Source organism: Miniopterus schreibersii (genome assembly GCF_964146895.1).
Source record: "Miniopterus schreibersii genome assembly, chromosome: 8".
In the NCBI taxonomy this organism is placed as follows: Eukaryota; Metazoa; Chordata; class Mammalia; order Chiroptera; family Miniopteridae; genus Miniopterus; species Miniopterus schreibersii.
In genome coordinates, this window is record NC_138109.1 from 9,360,629 (window position 1) to 9,376,145 (window position 15,517).

The 15,517-nt window shown below is 41.1% G+C and overlaps 1 protein-coding gene across 2 annotated transcripts in view; it reads right to left on the reverse strand.

Moving 5' to 3' along the window:
- Positions 1-15,517, reverse strand: part of ZBTB40 (zinc finger and BTB domain containing 40) — a 38,911-nt gene that overhangs the window by 21,364 nt on the left and 2,030 nt on the right. For both annotated transcript variants that reach the window (XM_081145647.1, XM_081145646.1), the window contains exons 2-5: positions 10,957-11,709; positions 10,379-10,512; positions 2,837-3,029; positions 2,079-2,221 (exon numbers count right to left, since the gene is read on the reverse strand). In XM_081145647.1, coding sequence (XP_081001773.1) covers positions 2,079-2,221; positions 2,837-3,029; positions 10,379-10,512; positions 10,957-11,635 — 1,149 coding nt within the window. In that variant the 5' untranslated portion in view covers positions 11,636-11,709. The remainder of the gene's footprint in view (positions 1-2,078; positions 2,222-2,836; positions 3,030-10,378; positions 10,513-10,956; positions 11,710-15,517) is intronic.

Below are 15,517 nucleotides of genomic sequence, written 5' to 3' on the forward strand. Positions count from 1 at the left end.
GGCATATGTCTTGGCCACAGTGAGCAAAGTAAATGGCAGCTGTATAATTACTATTTCTGAATGTTGCCAATCCTGAAGACACTCCCATTTACCATTTCTTTCTTTTTTTTTAAAAATATATCTTTTATTGACTTCAGAGAGAGGAAGGGAGAGGGAGAGAGAGAGAGAGAAACATCAATGATGAGAGAGTCATTGATCGGCTGCAGCCTGCAACCCGGGCATGTGCCCTGACCGGGAATCGAACCCTGATCACCTGGATCCTAGGTCGATGCTCAACAGCTGAGCCACACCCGGCTGGGCCCCATTTACCATTTCTTACAGAACCCAAGATATGTACAGGTGAGGGCCATGGTGCTTGTGATTAGCATCATTCCACAACAGAAAAAGTTCTAAAAGACCTGAGTGCATGCTCCACGTGATGTGGAAACACAGTGGCTATTCGATCAACATTCACCCCCACGCACCTGCTTTATCATTTCGCTTCAATTTTCGTGAGAAGGAGTAGCTTAATGAAGCTCTAGTGGAACCCCAATCCTAAGAAGTGTCTTTTGTGATTTATAACTAATTTAAGTTCTTCTTCTTTAGCTCTTTCTGTCAAGTTAACTGAAAGTGACAGAAGAAAATGACAGCGTGGTCTGTCTTGCTGCAGAGAATGAGGCTGAGTTTGGGATCTACCTATAAATGCTGTTTTACTAAGAAATGAAACAGTTCAAAGGACACATTCAATCCAGCTAATAAGGCAAAGGCTGGAATGAGTAGTCGAATGGAATCACTAAGGGGATCAGGTACCTCCAGAGCTATAAGCAACTTGCTTTAACCGAGTGCCTGAAATTACACTTAATCTGAAGTCTAAGGATAAAACGGGTGTAATATTCATCTTATTTCATGTATTATCTTTCTCTAAGTTTAAAGGAGTTAAAAGTTTAAAAATACAATTAATTTGCATAATACAGTTTTGAGATTAAAGAATACTCACATTTTATATGAAACAACAGCAATGACAAGACTACTGAGAAAAAGAGAATCTGGACGTCAGTCTCACTGTGAATCTGGTGCTTGGTCATTATACCAGTGGTTTCTCAAAGCTGCTCTCCTGAACCTCTAAGCCACTTCCCACCACGAACTGACACCACAAAAGTTCTGTCTCTACTCCTTCCTTCCAGATATAAAAATATTTTTAGCACAAAGTTGAAATCAATATCACCAACAAATCAGTGATCTAGTTGACTTGAGGAGTCACGCCAGCAGTTTCATGAGGATTTCAGTAGCTGGCGGTGGGAGAGTAAATTGGTATAACCTTCCTGAAGGGCATTTTGGCGACATATATCAAGCACTTGAAAAATTTTATACTCTCTATTTCAAAATCCCACTTCTTGAAAATTATTCTCAGGAAATGATTTCAGAAGTAGGCAAAGACTATGTGCCAGGATGTCCTCTGCAACACCATTCACAACAGCAAAATACTGGGAATAAAGGCCCAACAATAAAGAATTAATAATTATGGTACATCCATTAGACAGAATACAATACAGCTACCAAATCCATACTGTAAGTATGGAAATGTCACAATATATTAAGTAAAAAGTTAAACAACTGTTTGATAATCCCATCCCAGAATGATGGAAATGAGCACGGGGGAACACGTGCGAGACGGTGTCAGCAGCGATCACCTGAGTGATGGGATGGTGGGGTATTTGAATTTTCTTCTTTCTGTTTGTTTCCCCAGTTTTCTACAGATAATAGTATATCATTTCTGTAAAGGGGAAAAGTGTCATAACAATTACAAATATACCTAGACACTTCAACTCTCAGAACAACTATTTTATAGTAAAAACTCATTGGGTCAGAGCAGGAATATCCATCCCCCTAACCATCTAGTGTACAATTGCGATGTGCAGGGCCCTCGGCAAGCTGTTGCAAGGATACAGAGGCATGAACCAAGAACATGAACTTCAACGTGCTTACTGTGTAGCATATACAAAAATAGTGCAAGGTTAAAATTGCTACGTGCCACAAAGGAGGTGAAAAACCCAGTGCCATATGAACTCAGGAGGGAGGAGGAAACACTCGACAGTTACCCTTTTCTCTGCACTGGGCAGGAATCCCTCCTTGGCTGTTTCCAGGAACTCCCTAATAGGTCTCAGCTGTGTTACACACCGGATCAGGTCCTCTTTGTGTTCTAGCAACAGAGCAGACAAGGTCTTTCCCTCCTCTGTGCTCCCTGAGGGAGAAAGAGTTAGAGACACGCAAGAGAAGCTAGTCAATTTGAAGAAAATGACAGCATGGTTTGTCGAGAGAGATCTAACAGAATAGTCAAGTGATTCTCAGCCTATTCTGAGGACCCAAATGCAGAACCTCTCTTTTCGGAAAGGAAAATACTTTATTATTCTGTTTAAATTGTATGAAAGGAAAAGTGCTTCATTTATCTGTCGAAACACAAAGCTGCAGAGCCAGCCAGAGGTTAACTTCTGGTTGGCAAGGCCACTGCTTTGTACCGAACCCAAATGAGAGAAACCACAGCCTTTAAAAGTGCTGTCAGCGAACCAGTTCACCCCAGCTCAAAACACTGAGGGGGACATTTGGCTTTCTGAAGGGCAGGACACTGATGGTATTCTCCAGCCTCAAGGCGTCAGACCAGTTTAACACACTAGGGGACAGAAATGGAGACACAAATTAAGCTTGTATAAATTTAACACGTGGCTTCTGGAGTTACATGTACAACTTATGTGAAAATCACTTAATAACTAGGCCACGGAAGAAATGAATCACTGGAGCAAACTTCAGAGCATCTGCCCAGAATAAAACTCAGTGACTCAGGTGGATGGGTTTCTCCTACCTTTTGGCCGCACCGCTCCCACATCCCCTGGCTTTCCGCCTGACAGTGCTGTCTTTACTGCAGGATGAGAATCTTGGTGCAGCCTCAACAGGGACACGACAGTCTGAACATCCAGGCTCTGGTCTCTTACTTTATCCAGGATTCTCTGGAATGCTGAACGTCCTTCTGCACCCAAGAGACATCCCATTATGGTCTGCAGAACACAAGTAAGCACCAGAAAGAGAGATTAGCCAGACATAAGAACCCCATGCTCCTTGGATTTGGCAAGTAGGGCCTTAGCAATCCCATTCCCACCTACCTGACCTTTCTGTGGCATTTGGCATTGCTCCTGCCTCTGTATAACATTCTCCTCTAGCTTCATACTGACACATGCAGATACGTCCTTTCTGACCACTCCTTTTTGGCCTTCCTCGCTGGTTCTTCCAAATCTATAACCATAACTCAGGACTGGTCTCCACTCTTCATTTTTTCTCTCTTAATTCTTTCCCTTTTGAAAAGCTCTCAACTATCACTTTTATGCAGATACCCTGAAAAACTGCTCTTTAATACTGAGCTTTGTGTTTAAATCTAGAGCCACATAGTTTCTGCCTAGAGATCTCAGCACCACGTGTCTGAAAAAAAAACACCATCTTGACTCTTCTAAACCTAGAGTACAAAAAATATCAACAACTCCAGTGATAAAAGAAACAAAATTATCTTTTCTTTCTTTGATCTGATAGAGCAGCTCTCACACAAATGGAAGGAAGGCCAATTGGAAGGTGGGATTAACACTTCTATTTTAGCAATAAGGAATTTTTTGAAAGTAACCAAAAAGTAATTTCATGTGCACAGTCTTATATAGTCTTTACATTTCTACTCAGCAAAACTACAACCTACCTTTGATGTTTTTTACTGTCGATACCATAAAACAGTTTTCTCACAAGGGTCTTTGGAAAGCAAAGTTAAGGTTTTCTATACACACACACACACACCATGACAGGATCTCATCAAGATCTATACTTGCAAAGTTCAGCTAGATAGTTATCAATTCTGGTAGGAATTATATGTTTTGAAATTTTTGTTTAGAGAGATTTTGTCTCTCTCCCTCTCAAATAAATAGGAATTATAAATGAGTTAAGACTTTGTATTTCTTGGTTTTGCTTTAGCTTGTTTCTTGATTGCAGAATGACTGTATAAAGCAAATTTAAAAATACAAAGGTCCCTTTGTTTCTTGGTCATCTCCAAAGTAAACTTAGATAAAACACAGTTTAATAATCCACATTAAGATTTTACTGAAGTAACTACCATGAACCTATCTTGTCTCTATTTTAAAAATAATAAATAAGATAAAGACACCAATTGAATTCTTAATCCCCTATAATCACACTTATTCCACCCTCCATGTTGTCGTTAGCTGGCCTACAATATCTGTAGAAGACCTTTTCCCTGACAGCAGTAGGGACCCGAGGTTGGCAGCCTCTACAATGGTTCTCAATATTCCTGCCTCCAGGTACTCATGCCTTGGGCTGCACCTAATAACTAAGGAAGGTAATATGGCAAAGGTAATGGGGTGCCACTTCTGCGATCAGGTCGTTGTGACTTCCACCTCACCTATGTGTCTGTCTTTGCTCTAATGCCAACTGCAGTGCTGTAAGCTGCCTACAGAGAGGCAAGAAGCTAAGGTCTCTGGCCAACAGTCTGGGAGTGAACTTGGAAGTGGGTCTTCTGAATTCTGCCAATAGTCACGTGAGTGAGCTTGGAAAGAGTCACTCTCCCAGCTGAGCCCTGAGATGTCTGCAGCCTTGGCTGACACCTTGAGGGCAACCCTGTGAGAGACCCTGAGCCAGGGACTCAGCTAAGCTAGGCCTGCCTTCCTGACCCACAGAAACTGTGAGGTAATAACGTTTGTTCTTTTAAGCTGCTAAACTTGAGAGTACTTTGTTACACAGCACTAGGTAACTAACAGAGGCTCGCTCACTGCTAATGCCCTTGGTACATGTTTCTTTCTCTTTATTTTCCCTTTCTTTCCTTTCTTTCTCTAGCTTGTCATAATTAGACAGCACACAGTTATCTCATTCTATACTTGGCCAGCTCTGTGCGCCAAAGCCTTCTGAATATCCCGAATCCACCTTTCTCAGCATCCAATCTGTCTGGCATTGTCTGAGCCACTGGAAGAGGCGCCTCCTCAATGTGGCATCTGATGTGCTGCTCATCCTTGCTGCTGTCTCCTCCTCTGCAGAACTACTCAGCAGTGAAATGAAAACATTTGTTAACTTCATTGCTCAGCAGTGACACGAGGGTGACCATCTGGGAAGAGAAGGAGTGGTGGGCTGATGAGGGCCAAGAGGGAGCCGTCAGTTGCCTGGATGGCCCTGCTCTCGGCTCTTTCTTCCAGAACCTACTGGGGACCTGTACCAGAGCCAGCGTTCATAACTGGCACTCCACCAGCTCCCGCACTGCCTGGGGCGCCACAGTGGAGAGAGCTCCTTTCTGAAATAGCGTATCTGCCTAAAAATAGTGTACTGCTACAGGCGGGGGTTCATTGATTGCTACCATGTAAAGAACTCTAAGACATGAACCAAAACAGAGTTTTGTTCTTTAATCATACATTTGGAACTTTGATTCTTAGAGTTAAAGGTACCTCAATAAATTCATAGCAATTCATAGTCACATGTGTAATCAAAGCATTTTATCTGAGTAAAATATTTAAAGATGAGACCGTTTCCTTTCCCTCTATTATATGTGAAAAAGCATTTAATCTTTCCCTTATATTCAGGTCTTTTCGTTGGACTTACTTATTTCTCCCCAACTGTTTGCCTAGTGCCCTCAGATTTGTTTGGGCTACAGTACATTGTTGTCTGCTCATGCCTCCCCTAAGTGCTAAGAGCAGTAATGATATAGACCCAACAGCTCAACACCACCCCAGGCTCTGTGCACACGCACCACCTACTGAACCCTGCATGTCAGTCCTAGGCAGCATTACTGTGACTGGTAAACGAGAGTCAGAGAGGTGAAGTGACTGCCCAGGGTCATACGGCAAGTGAGCAAAGTAGCCTGGAAGAAACACTGAGCTCATTCCACTGACCTGGCACCCTTTTTACCCAGTCCCATCTCCCAGATTTTGAGTGTAACTAAATGCATTTACACTGGGTTCTACTGGACTTACTAGAATCAGCATCCCTTTGAACACGGTGTAGTGGTACCTCTAAAACCTGTAGCATTCCTCTTGGTCTCAAAGATTAGTAGAGAGTGGTACATAGTAGGTGCTTAATAAATGTTTAACTGAATGGAATTTCCTTGCCATAAAACCACTAGCCCTTCTATCTATGGCAGCATATCTTACACCTGATAATTAACACAGAGGAGGTTTGGAAAAACAACTTGTCATCTCTCATAGACCTGAAAAATGAATCCTACACATACTCACTTCTCAAGAGGGCCTACCCTGTCAGTGAATGCAGGCCACACAGCACAGACTGCATTTCTCGACAAACCTCCAAAGCGGTGACACAACTGAAAACATTAGATCAGAGGAGACGAGATTGTTTGTCTTTGAAACAAAGTTGAAGGGGAAAAAATGCTCCTATATCCTGGGCTCTGGGAGTCGTTCTAGAACTTTCAGGGAAGAGCGGGTCAAACAGCAAGGAGTCAACAGTAGGAAAGCTGTCTCCCATTCCAGTGAGAGGCTCGCTCTTCTACACACATGATTAATTAACGCAGGGGCGTGGCTAGGAATAAAGGAGACAATGAAAAGTTCCAGTGTAAAATGCTGGAGAAATGTCTTGAGTTTGCCTTTAAATAAAGATTTTACTAAGCTCAGGCGAAAGCCTTAGGTCAGTACCTGCTTTTCTAATGGGTGGGGGATACTGCACTGAAATAAAGACAGGCAAAAGACACACCCCATCCCAGCACCCCAGAGACTTCTCTGCAATCAGCTTTGGCTTTGGTTTCACACAATTCAAGCAGCCCAGCCTCTTCTCATGTTGCCACAATCATTGCTCAAGGAATGGCTTTGCCACCTTTCATCATTTATCTCTGGAAATAAAATAATCAGGACACTGGTCCATGGTGTCCTCCCTAAACTCAGTCCAGGCCAGCTGCACACCCTGTATCTGTTTTTCAGAAAAGGAACAGGCTGGTCCATCTCAACCAGAACATCACTCACAAGTCTTGTAAATCAAGTCTCAAAATGACACATCTAAGGATAGGTTATTTTTAAGGTTAAACTATCTCAAGTTACGTTATGATGATTAACCAAATAACAACCACCCCAACAAAAAAAAGTACTGAAAGCTCTTTGGGAACTAAAAATATGTAAGCAGAAAACAACAACAAATAAAACCTCCAAACCACCTTTACAATTGTAACCGAAATGCAGACTGATGCAGAACATTCTTAAAAACCCTGAACACTGACATCTTTCAGTGATTCCTGCAGTTTGGTGACTTCTGTGTACACTTCCCCCCAAATTACACATGGCAGGATTTCTTTGCTGTTGGGACATTCTAAAGGATAGGGATCCAGTCTTAGGTTTGTTTTCCTAGCAACCAGCTCAATGCCTGGCACATACCAGTTGCCAGTAAATATCTGCTGAATCAAGGGGTAAGCAAAAAGTAACACTTGGAAAAAGTGGATATTCAGTGACCCCTCAAAAGTCTGAGATGTCAGCAGGGACACTGACATCTGCTGTCATACACTAAGAATTCTGTGAGCCATTCATTTTCCGGCAGTGCTTCTCAAAATGTGGTTCAGAGATCCCCAAACAGCAGCCCATGGGGAAGGTGTTAAAGATGGAGATGTCCAAGTTCTGTTACCACCTGGGAATCAAACTCTCTGGAAATGTGTCTGGAGGTGCACATTTTCACAAGACCCAAGATGATTTTTATATACACTGAACAACTGTTCCAGAGACCAATGGCTTTGTACGGGACACTACGCCTGCAGTCTAGGAAGCTGCTGCCAAGAGGGTAATGGCATCCATCTGAAAATATGACTCACAAATTCTGCCTAAAGTAATAGCGAACCATCTCATGTAGGAGGAGCAAATGACCACAGCACTAGAATATTAAAAGGCATCAGGTGAAAAAGGGGTTTCAAGGTCAACTAAGTCTAAAAAGGCTGTGTTACCATACAACAAACAACAGCAGTCACCACCTACTGAGTCTTTTTATGTGCCTGGAATTTTGGTATGAGTTTAATATAAATAGTCTTAATTTCACTATGAGTCTGTGATGCAGGTGATAACATTCCGATTTTACAAATGAGGAAATTACGGCTCACAGAGATGAAGTTGCTCAAGGTCACAAGGCTAGTAGAGCTGGATTAACTGTACACTCATACAATGGAACATGGCTCAGCAGTGAAAAGGAATGAACACGGAGCCTGAAAATAATTATGCTGAACGAAAGGAGCCAGACAATAACAATACAGGCTATATGACTCCCTTTATATAATATTCTAGAAAATGCAAATTAATCTGTAGAGGCAGAAAGCAAATCAGTGTTACCTGGGCATGGGCAAGTGGAAGGAGCAGGAAGGAAGGATTACGAAGGGAAATGAAACTTTAAGAAGTGACAGACTGTTCTCTACCTTGATGGTAGTGATGGTTTCAGGTTTCAAACTTATCAAACTATACACTTTAAGTAATATGCACAGTTTACTATATGTCAATCATACCTCAATAAAGCTGTCTAAAAGCAAGTAAAAAGAGAGAGGCGTGCAGGGCCTAAGAAAGCAGTACCTCCCTAACTATATATATTTTTCTTAATCTTATGTTCTTGAAGTATCTTTTTTCTTTTTCATTATGCAGAGGGCAGATTTATTATGGAATATAACCAAATCAGTTTTAAATACAGCCACCAAATGGCTTGTAGAGCTTACTCTGACCTCTAAAACTGAGGAAGAAATAACATAAGCCTATGATGATCACCAACAGTGATTCAGTGTTCTTGCAAAGTACCAGTAATGCTTTTGCCATCAGAAGATTAGGACAGGAATTGGAGGAAAAATGTTAAATGAATCCATGTCTCTAAATATTTTTGAACCCCTGTTATGTGCCAGATACTTTTAGGCACCAGTGTTAGAAAAGAAAAATGCATTAAGACAGTTCAAGTCAGTACAGAGGTGTCACTATGATTGCAGTATTGCTGATCTAAGGAATGATGCCACTCTCTGTATCCAAACTTAAGTGGAGTGGAAGTCTTAAGAGAGAAAATAAAGAAGTGTGACTAGCTCTCACAGTAACAAACTAGTGACAAAAATGATGGATTAAACAGTTAAGAGAACATCCAAGTGCAAATACATAAAACCATAATGTCCTTCAGTACAACTGGTACACAGGATACCAAGGATTTATAACTTGAAGCTCCCTAAGGAGTCCTCAGGGTCAGCCCAGTCTTGTAAATAGCTTATCTCTTAAGAAAACAATTTACAGCCAATGGTTGATTAACCATGGTTAAAATAAATACTTGACTTTGACTTTGTTTTTTATAAAAGTGATTTGCTATGCATCAGGGATATATTTAAATATTAGAAGGCATTTATTTATTGGATTAATAGTAACTAACAAAAACTAAATGCCTACAGCAACATGGGAGACCTCCCAACACTGCCCCGCCAATCAGATGAGGAAGCCTACGGGGCAGTGCCCTCTTGCTCTGCTAGCCCCTCTTGGAACGGAGGGGTGAGAGATAGGGAAGCAAGGGGAGTTCCAAAGTGGCCATGGAGTCAATCCTGCAGGGTCGTGAGGAATTAGGTAGTGAGGGAGCCCACAGGTGGGGGTGTGTCTCACTGAGATACTGAAGAAAAAAAGGTCAGCTGAGCAACAGAGCATGACAACCATTTGGCAGTGTCCTGTCAGTTCATTCCTAAACAGTTACACACACGATATACACACATCATTTTCACCCTGTTGGGAGGCAGTATTAGCTCAGCATGTAAGGGAATAGCTCAGAGTCAGAATGCTTAGGGTTGAATTCCCGCTCAGATTCTTACAGGCTCTGTGACCTTGGCCAGTCTACATCATCTCCTTGAGACAGTTTTCTCATCCATAAAACAGGGCTAAAAAATAGCAAAATAGTATCCACCTCGATGACTTCTGGGAGGATTAAATGAAATAACATATGTTCCAAACACAGCACAGTAAATGTTCAATAAATGTTCACCGTTATTGTTTTGATATCTGAAAAGAGCCATTATAGTCTAAACACTGGATGCAATTTACTATGTAAGTTTATATTACATCCTTTTTGTACCATGTGCTAAATATTTGTTGTTGTTTTGTTTAATCCATGATTAATCAGAGGGGATGGTGTAATAACGTAAGAATCAAAATTGGTTATAAGCTGGGATTCACTTGGTAATCAAAATACAATTTTGTTTTGAAAGTATCTTGCCTAGTACTTTTTGCAAGACTTCCCTTTAGGGAATAAATGTAAAAAAAAAAAAGTTTGAAAAAAATTGAGACTCTGGGGGATTTTGCCTTTTCATATTTCTGCCCCATTTGGGAAATGAATCTGGTAGCCTGAGAACACTAAACTAGCAAGTAAAACTCATAGTACCTACCTCCTTCTGTACACCTTTAATTTCTGAACATTCCTCTAGTTTTTTTAAAACATCCTGGGTAACCAAGAGTGCGTCTGAGAAGATATTCTCATTTTCTAGAAGAAAATTCAGCTGGTAGTGTTTCTTCTCATACTCTGAATGTAAAACAAAACAAAATAAAAAATCATTGATTCATTATTTGAAATGATTTTTAAAAGTTTAAGCTATTGAGGATTTAGGTCACAGACTGCATTTATAATTGACATCAGTTATGAGTAATAAATAGAAATCAGTGTCTCTAACATCTTCCCCCTTTGTGCCACCCGCATCCTGGAAATATTGAGTAAGTATCCAAAATGGCACTGTTATTTCAACGTTGCTTTTCTGCTCTGTAGTTCAGCTTCAGACTTCCCACACTCTCAAACACAGACACTTTTACCAGAAGAATGTCCCAGTAGGAGTGATACATTGGATTTTGACATCCTACCTAACAGTGGTCTTTGGTAAATTTATCAATGAAACAAAAAATTCATGAATATCACTGAATCCAGTAACTGATGATGGAACATATTACAAAGCAACTATGACACGAGTATTACCTGGTTCTGCACTCGCCTCCTTTGCATCGCTGAAGGCTCGTAGGGCAGGGAAGGAAGGACAAACTTCAGCTGCGTGAGGAGTCTCCGCTGGGGCGCCTGCATCCCCCTGGAGCTCCCGGGCAGGGGAAGGGCCCACGCTCATCTCCTGTGCAACCGTGGGGATGGCTTCCTGCACGTGGGCTTTCGCGGGGGCGCAGCCCTCCCGGGGAGAATCTCCCGCACCCTCTGAGGAAAGGACTTCTACTTCGGGCTTCTCTGCCTCCTTCCTGAGTGACTCTGAGGGTGGCACGGAGACATCCCTCACCACCTGCCCCTGGACAGAGCAATTTACAAGGCTCGTCAGCAGATTTTTACAGCTAACGGCCACGTCAAACATCTGGAGGCTGTCGGCTAAAGAGATGATTTTGGAGAAGTTGTGCTTGCCCACGGGCAGTTTGCCAGTGTACATCATTTCTAACAGGAGGGCGAACTCCTCGGGGCTCACCACCGACGCATCGATGGAGATGGTGTCTGTGTTGTCCAGCAGGGTTTTGAACAGGAGGCTGGCTGCAGCCAGGACAAGTTTGTGGGCCCTGAAGTAAATGGTTCCAATGGAAATGGTGCAGTCGCAGAACTGCTGCTCCTTGCACAGCGTGTAGAGCTGTTGCAGCAGCTGCCGGCTATAGTTGGGGAGCTCCATCGCCTTGGCTCTGCCCTAGGGCTTCTCCTCCTCTCTTCTTCCAGAATCCACTTTGTAAGGATCAGCACTAGATCCTAGAGAAACCCCAAAAAAGCCATGTTAATACTTCAAAACACAGGGAAATGCCATGAATGAAATAGTAAAACAAACCAACAAAAAGGCACTCATTCATTCAACAAGTGCTGCTTAATATGGAGGGGCACTGTGCCAGGTACAAAAATTAATAATGCTGATAACTGTCATGTGTTTAACTACATGGACAGGACGATGCTTCGTGCTTCAGCTGGATGACCTCAGTTAATCCTCATGACGGTATGGAAAAGATACTATATCCCCCCCATTTTACAAATGCAAGGGGCTGAGAGCCAGCCTAAGGGAAGGCAGCCATTAACCGGCACACCCATGTCTCACTGCTTTCAAAGCTGTAACTAACTACACCTCTGCATGTGTTCCCGCTCCCAACAGGTACTCAGCCAACTGAAGGAGACAGATATATAAACAGAGACTTGTAACACAATGTCCTCATCTTATTCCACCTATCTGCAACACTGTGCACAAGTCATTCTCTCCCTCTTAAAATGCATTTCCTACTGGCGCCTGCTCTCCCTGGTTCTTCTGCCTCTCTAGCCTTCTCAGTTTCTTTTGGTCAGATGCCCTCTGCATTGCTTTGGCCTCTCAAGTTTGGAGTGCTCCAGGACTCAGTCATCTCACCTCATATCTTCTCTCATCTGATTCCGTAACTCTGAAATCTCCAAATGCAGACAACTTTCAGATTTATATCTCCACCTCAGACCTCTCCTCAGAACCCCAGATGCACACCTCCAGTGAAAATACTCTGTATGGTATTACAATGCTGGATTCATGTATCATAGGTTTGTCGAAAATCCATTAAATATACAATACCAAAACTGCACCCTGCCCTGGCTGGTGTGGCTCAGTTGGTTGGTAGTCCTCTCATGCACAGAAAGGTTGCTGGTTAGATTCCTGGCAAAGGCACATGCCCTGGTTGCAAGTTCTGTCCCCTTAGGAGGCGTGCAGGAGGCAGACGACTGATGTTTCGCTCTCACAATGATGTTTCGCTCTCTCTCCCACTTTCTCTTCCTCTCTCTCTAAAAATCAATAAAAACAAAACAAAAAACTGTACCCTAATGAAAACTTTGGACTTTGGGTGATAATGATGTGTCAATGTAGGTTTGCTGATTATAACAATCATATCATCATGGTGTGAGATTTTAGGGAAGGTTGTGTATGTGTGGGGACAGGGTTATATGGGAACTCTCTATACTTTCCTCTCAATTTTGCTGTCAACCTAAAACTGCTCTAAAAAATATAGTTCATTTCTTTACAAAAGTTTCCTAAAATGAATGTAAATTTTTCAGTTCTAATCACCCCAAACCCTATCTAATACGCCATGGTATCTAACATTGTGGGGCGTGCATGAAATTCATAAAATTTTTTAGTATACTCCAAAAGTATCTTTGAGAACATCCAGCCCTACTGTTTCAGCACAGTATGTCTTAATATCTGTATTATAAAAATGCATACTTTTTTAAAACAGATAAAGAAACTGTGGCCAAGGAGATAACCGACTTGCTGCAATAATAGCAGCAGTAAAAGCAGGACTGGACTCTGCATCTCCTGGTACTTGTGGAAAACAGGGGGGGGTGAGGATCCTGTAAGGTTTAGAACAGACAAAAGTAGGAGCTATCTTTAGAAAAAAGCAGATGGTTCTAAAAAATTATAAATTGACTTATTTTAATATCTGAGAAAAAATCAGAATAATTCCATTTCCAAATAGCACAAAACATAAACTACTAAACAGGCAACAATGTGGTTTTTCTAAAGGACAAATTATAGCAGCATAATGTACTTTCTTCCCTAAGAGAAGACACAGGACTTATGGATTATAGTAAATCAAAAGACTTATTGGACATACATTAGATGTCTTTAAACATTCTTTTTAATAAGAAACAAGTGACTGGAATTATGAGTTTTAGGGCAAACTAAAACAATTAAAATGTTGTATTTTGTTCACTTTTCTGGGGAGAGTATCCACATCTTTCATCAGACTGAAAAATAAGAAGATATATCAGTGATCCAAAGGGAGGTCTTTTGAACATTAACTGCAGGACCTTGTGGTCAGAGCTATTGCATATTTTGTTAACAACTACATTAGATGAGAAAATAGAATAATTTTAGCAGAATAAGCAACTGCGCAAGGTTAAAAAAAATTGAACAGAATTTTGTGATTTACTAATACACAGACACTAAAAACATGGTTATAAATTTGAATAAAAATTTTCAATAAAAAGAGAATGCAGAAAGTTTTCAAGGGCCACTTAGTGAATGTAAGGTGGCAATGTTGAAAGCTGAAATTGTACTGAGATTAATAGGAATACCAATTAAAAGACAGACTTGGCAAAATGGCACACTGAGCTGATGTAAATGGACCTTTTCTCCCACAGAGATGCTGGATAAAACAAAACAAAAATGCTTTAAAAATATATAGTCAAGCTAAAAAAAAAAAAGGGAAATCCTCAGGCACCCAAAATGAAAGAGACATCAAAATCAAAGCCAAAACAGTAAGTGGGAGTTAAGGTATTGGTGGCCCACAGGGGTTTCAAGCTCCAATACAGGTCCTGAGCTTGGAGGAGAAAGCACTAATGCTCACTTGGAGACTGAAAATGTAGCTTTGGGCAGGCAGAAGGTGGGGGAGTTGGAACTGAGGCCCTTGCACAAAGAGCCTCAAATACCTATGCTTCCTTGAAATGCAGTCTGAAAAATCTCTGCTCACTGGCTCAGTGAACACTGATGAAAGTTGCTGATTATCCAGGCCTTGAGTAGGGGAAAAGGTACCTGCAAGAAATCTAAAATGTAGACTTATGCCATAGAGGTGTAAAATCCAAATTTATACCCTGCATCCTACAGAAATCCTGAGCTCAGAAATTAACATAAAAACTGGTCTTTGACATGCAGCAGGAAAAAACTGGAATACTTTCATAACCCTAGGCACAGACTCACACAGGGAAAAAGAAATATAGAAATAAGAGTTCACTGTTATAAACCGTATGAGGAGACATGAATGTGAAAGGTAAGTCTATAAAGGCTACAGCAGAAGATGTTAGAGGGTATCTTTGAAGCAGGGCTAGGGAAAATTTTTAAACCAAAAAGCCAAAAAAATAAAAAAAATTAAAATGACTAAAGGATAAATTTGACTATATTGATAGTAAAGGTTTCTGTCAAAGAACTCTGTAGACATAATTAACAGAACTGGGAGATAATATTCACAAAGTTTAAAGGCAACAAGGAATCAATATCTAGAATATTTAAGAAATTCCTGCAAGTCTTTGGGGAAAAAAATTGAAATCCAAGGGAGGATGGGAAATGGGCAAATGATATAACTAGGCAATTCAGAGAAGGAGAAGCTTACTTAATTGATAACTATAGTAACAGTAGTTGTTATAATAGCATCTACGATTTATTTTGATGTTTATCATATTCAGGAAGTGCTCTATATACTTTGTATATATTAACTCATTTTATCCTCTTAACAACCTGATGAGGCAGATGCTGTAATTATCCTCTTTTACTGATGGGGAGACTAAGGCCCAGAGAGGTTGAGTAGTTTCTCCAAGGTCTCACAGTAACATGTGGTGGAACATGGATTTGCATCTAGGGCACCACTGGTGGGTATACAAATTGATATACTTGCTCTGAAAAAATATTCTGGTAATATTTAGTTAAATTTTCTGTGCGTATATGCCTTATGACCCAGGAATCATACTTCTAGGTATATATCCCAGAAAAATTCTCACTTAAGGAAACATGGCCAGAAAGATCATTGGGGGATTGTTTGTGATAGCAGGGAGATGAGAGGCAATT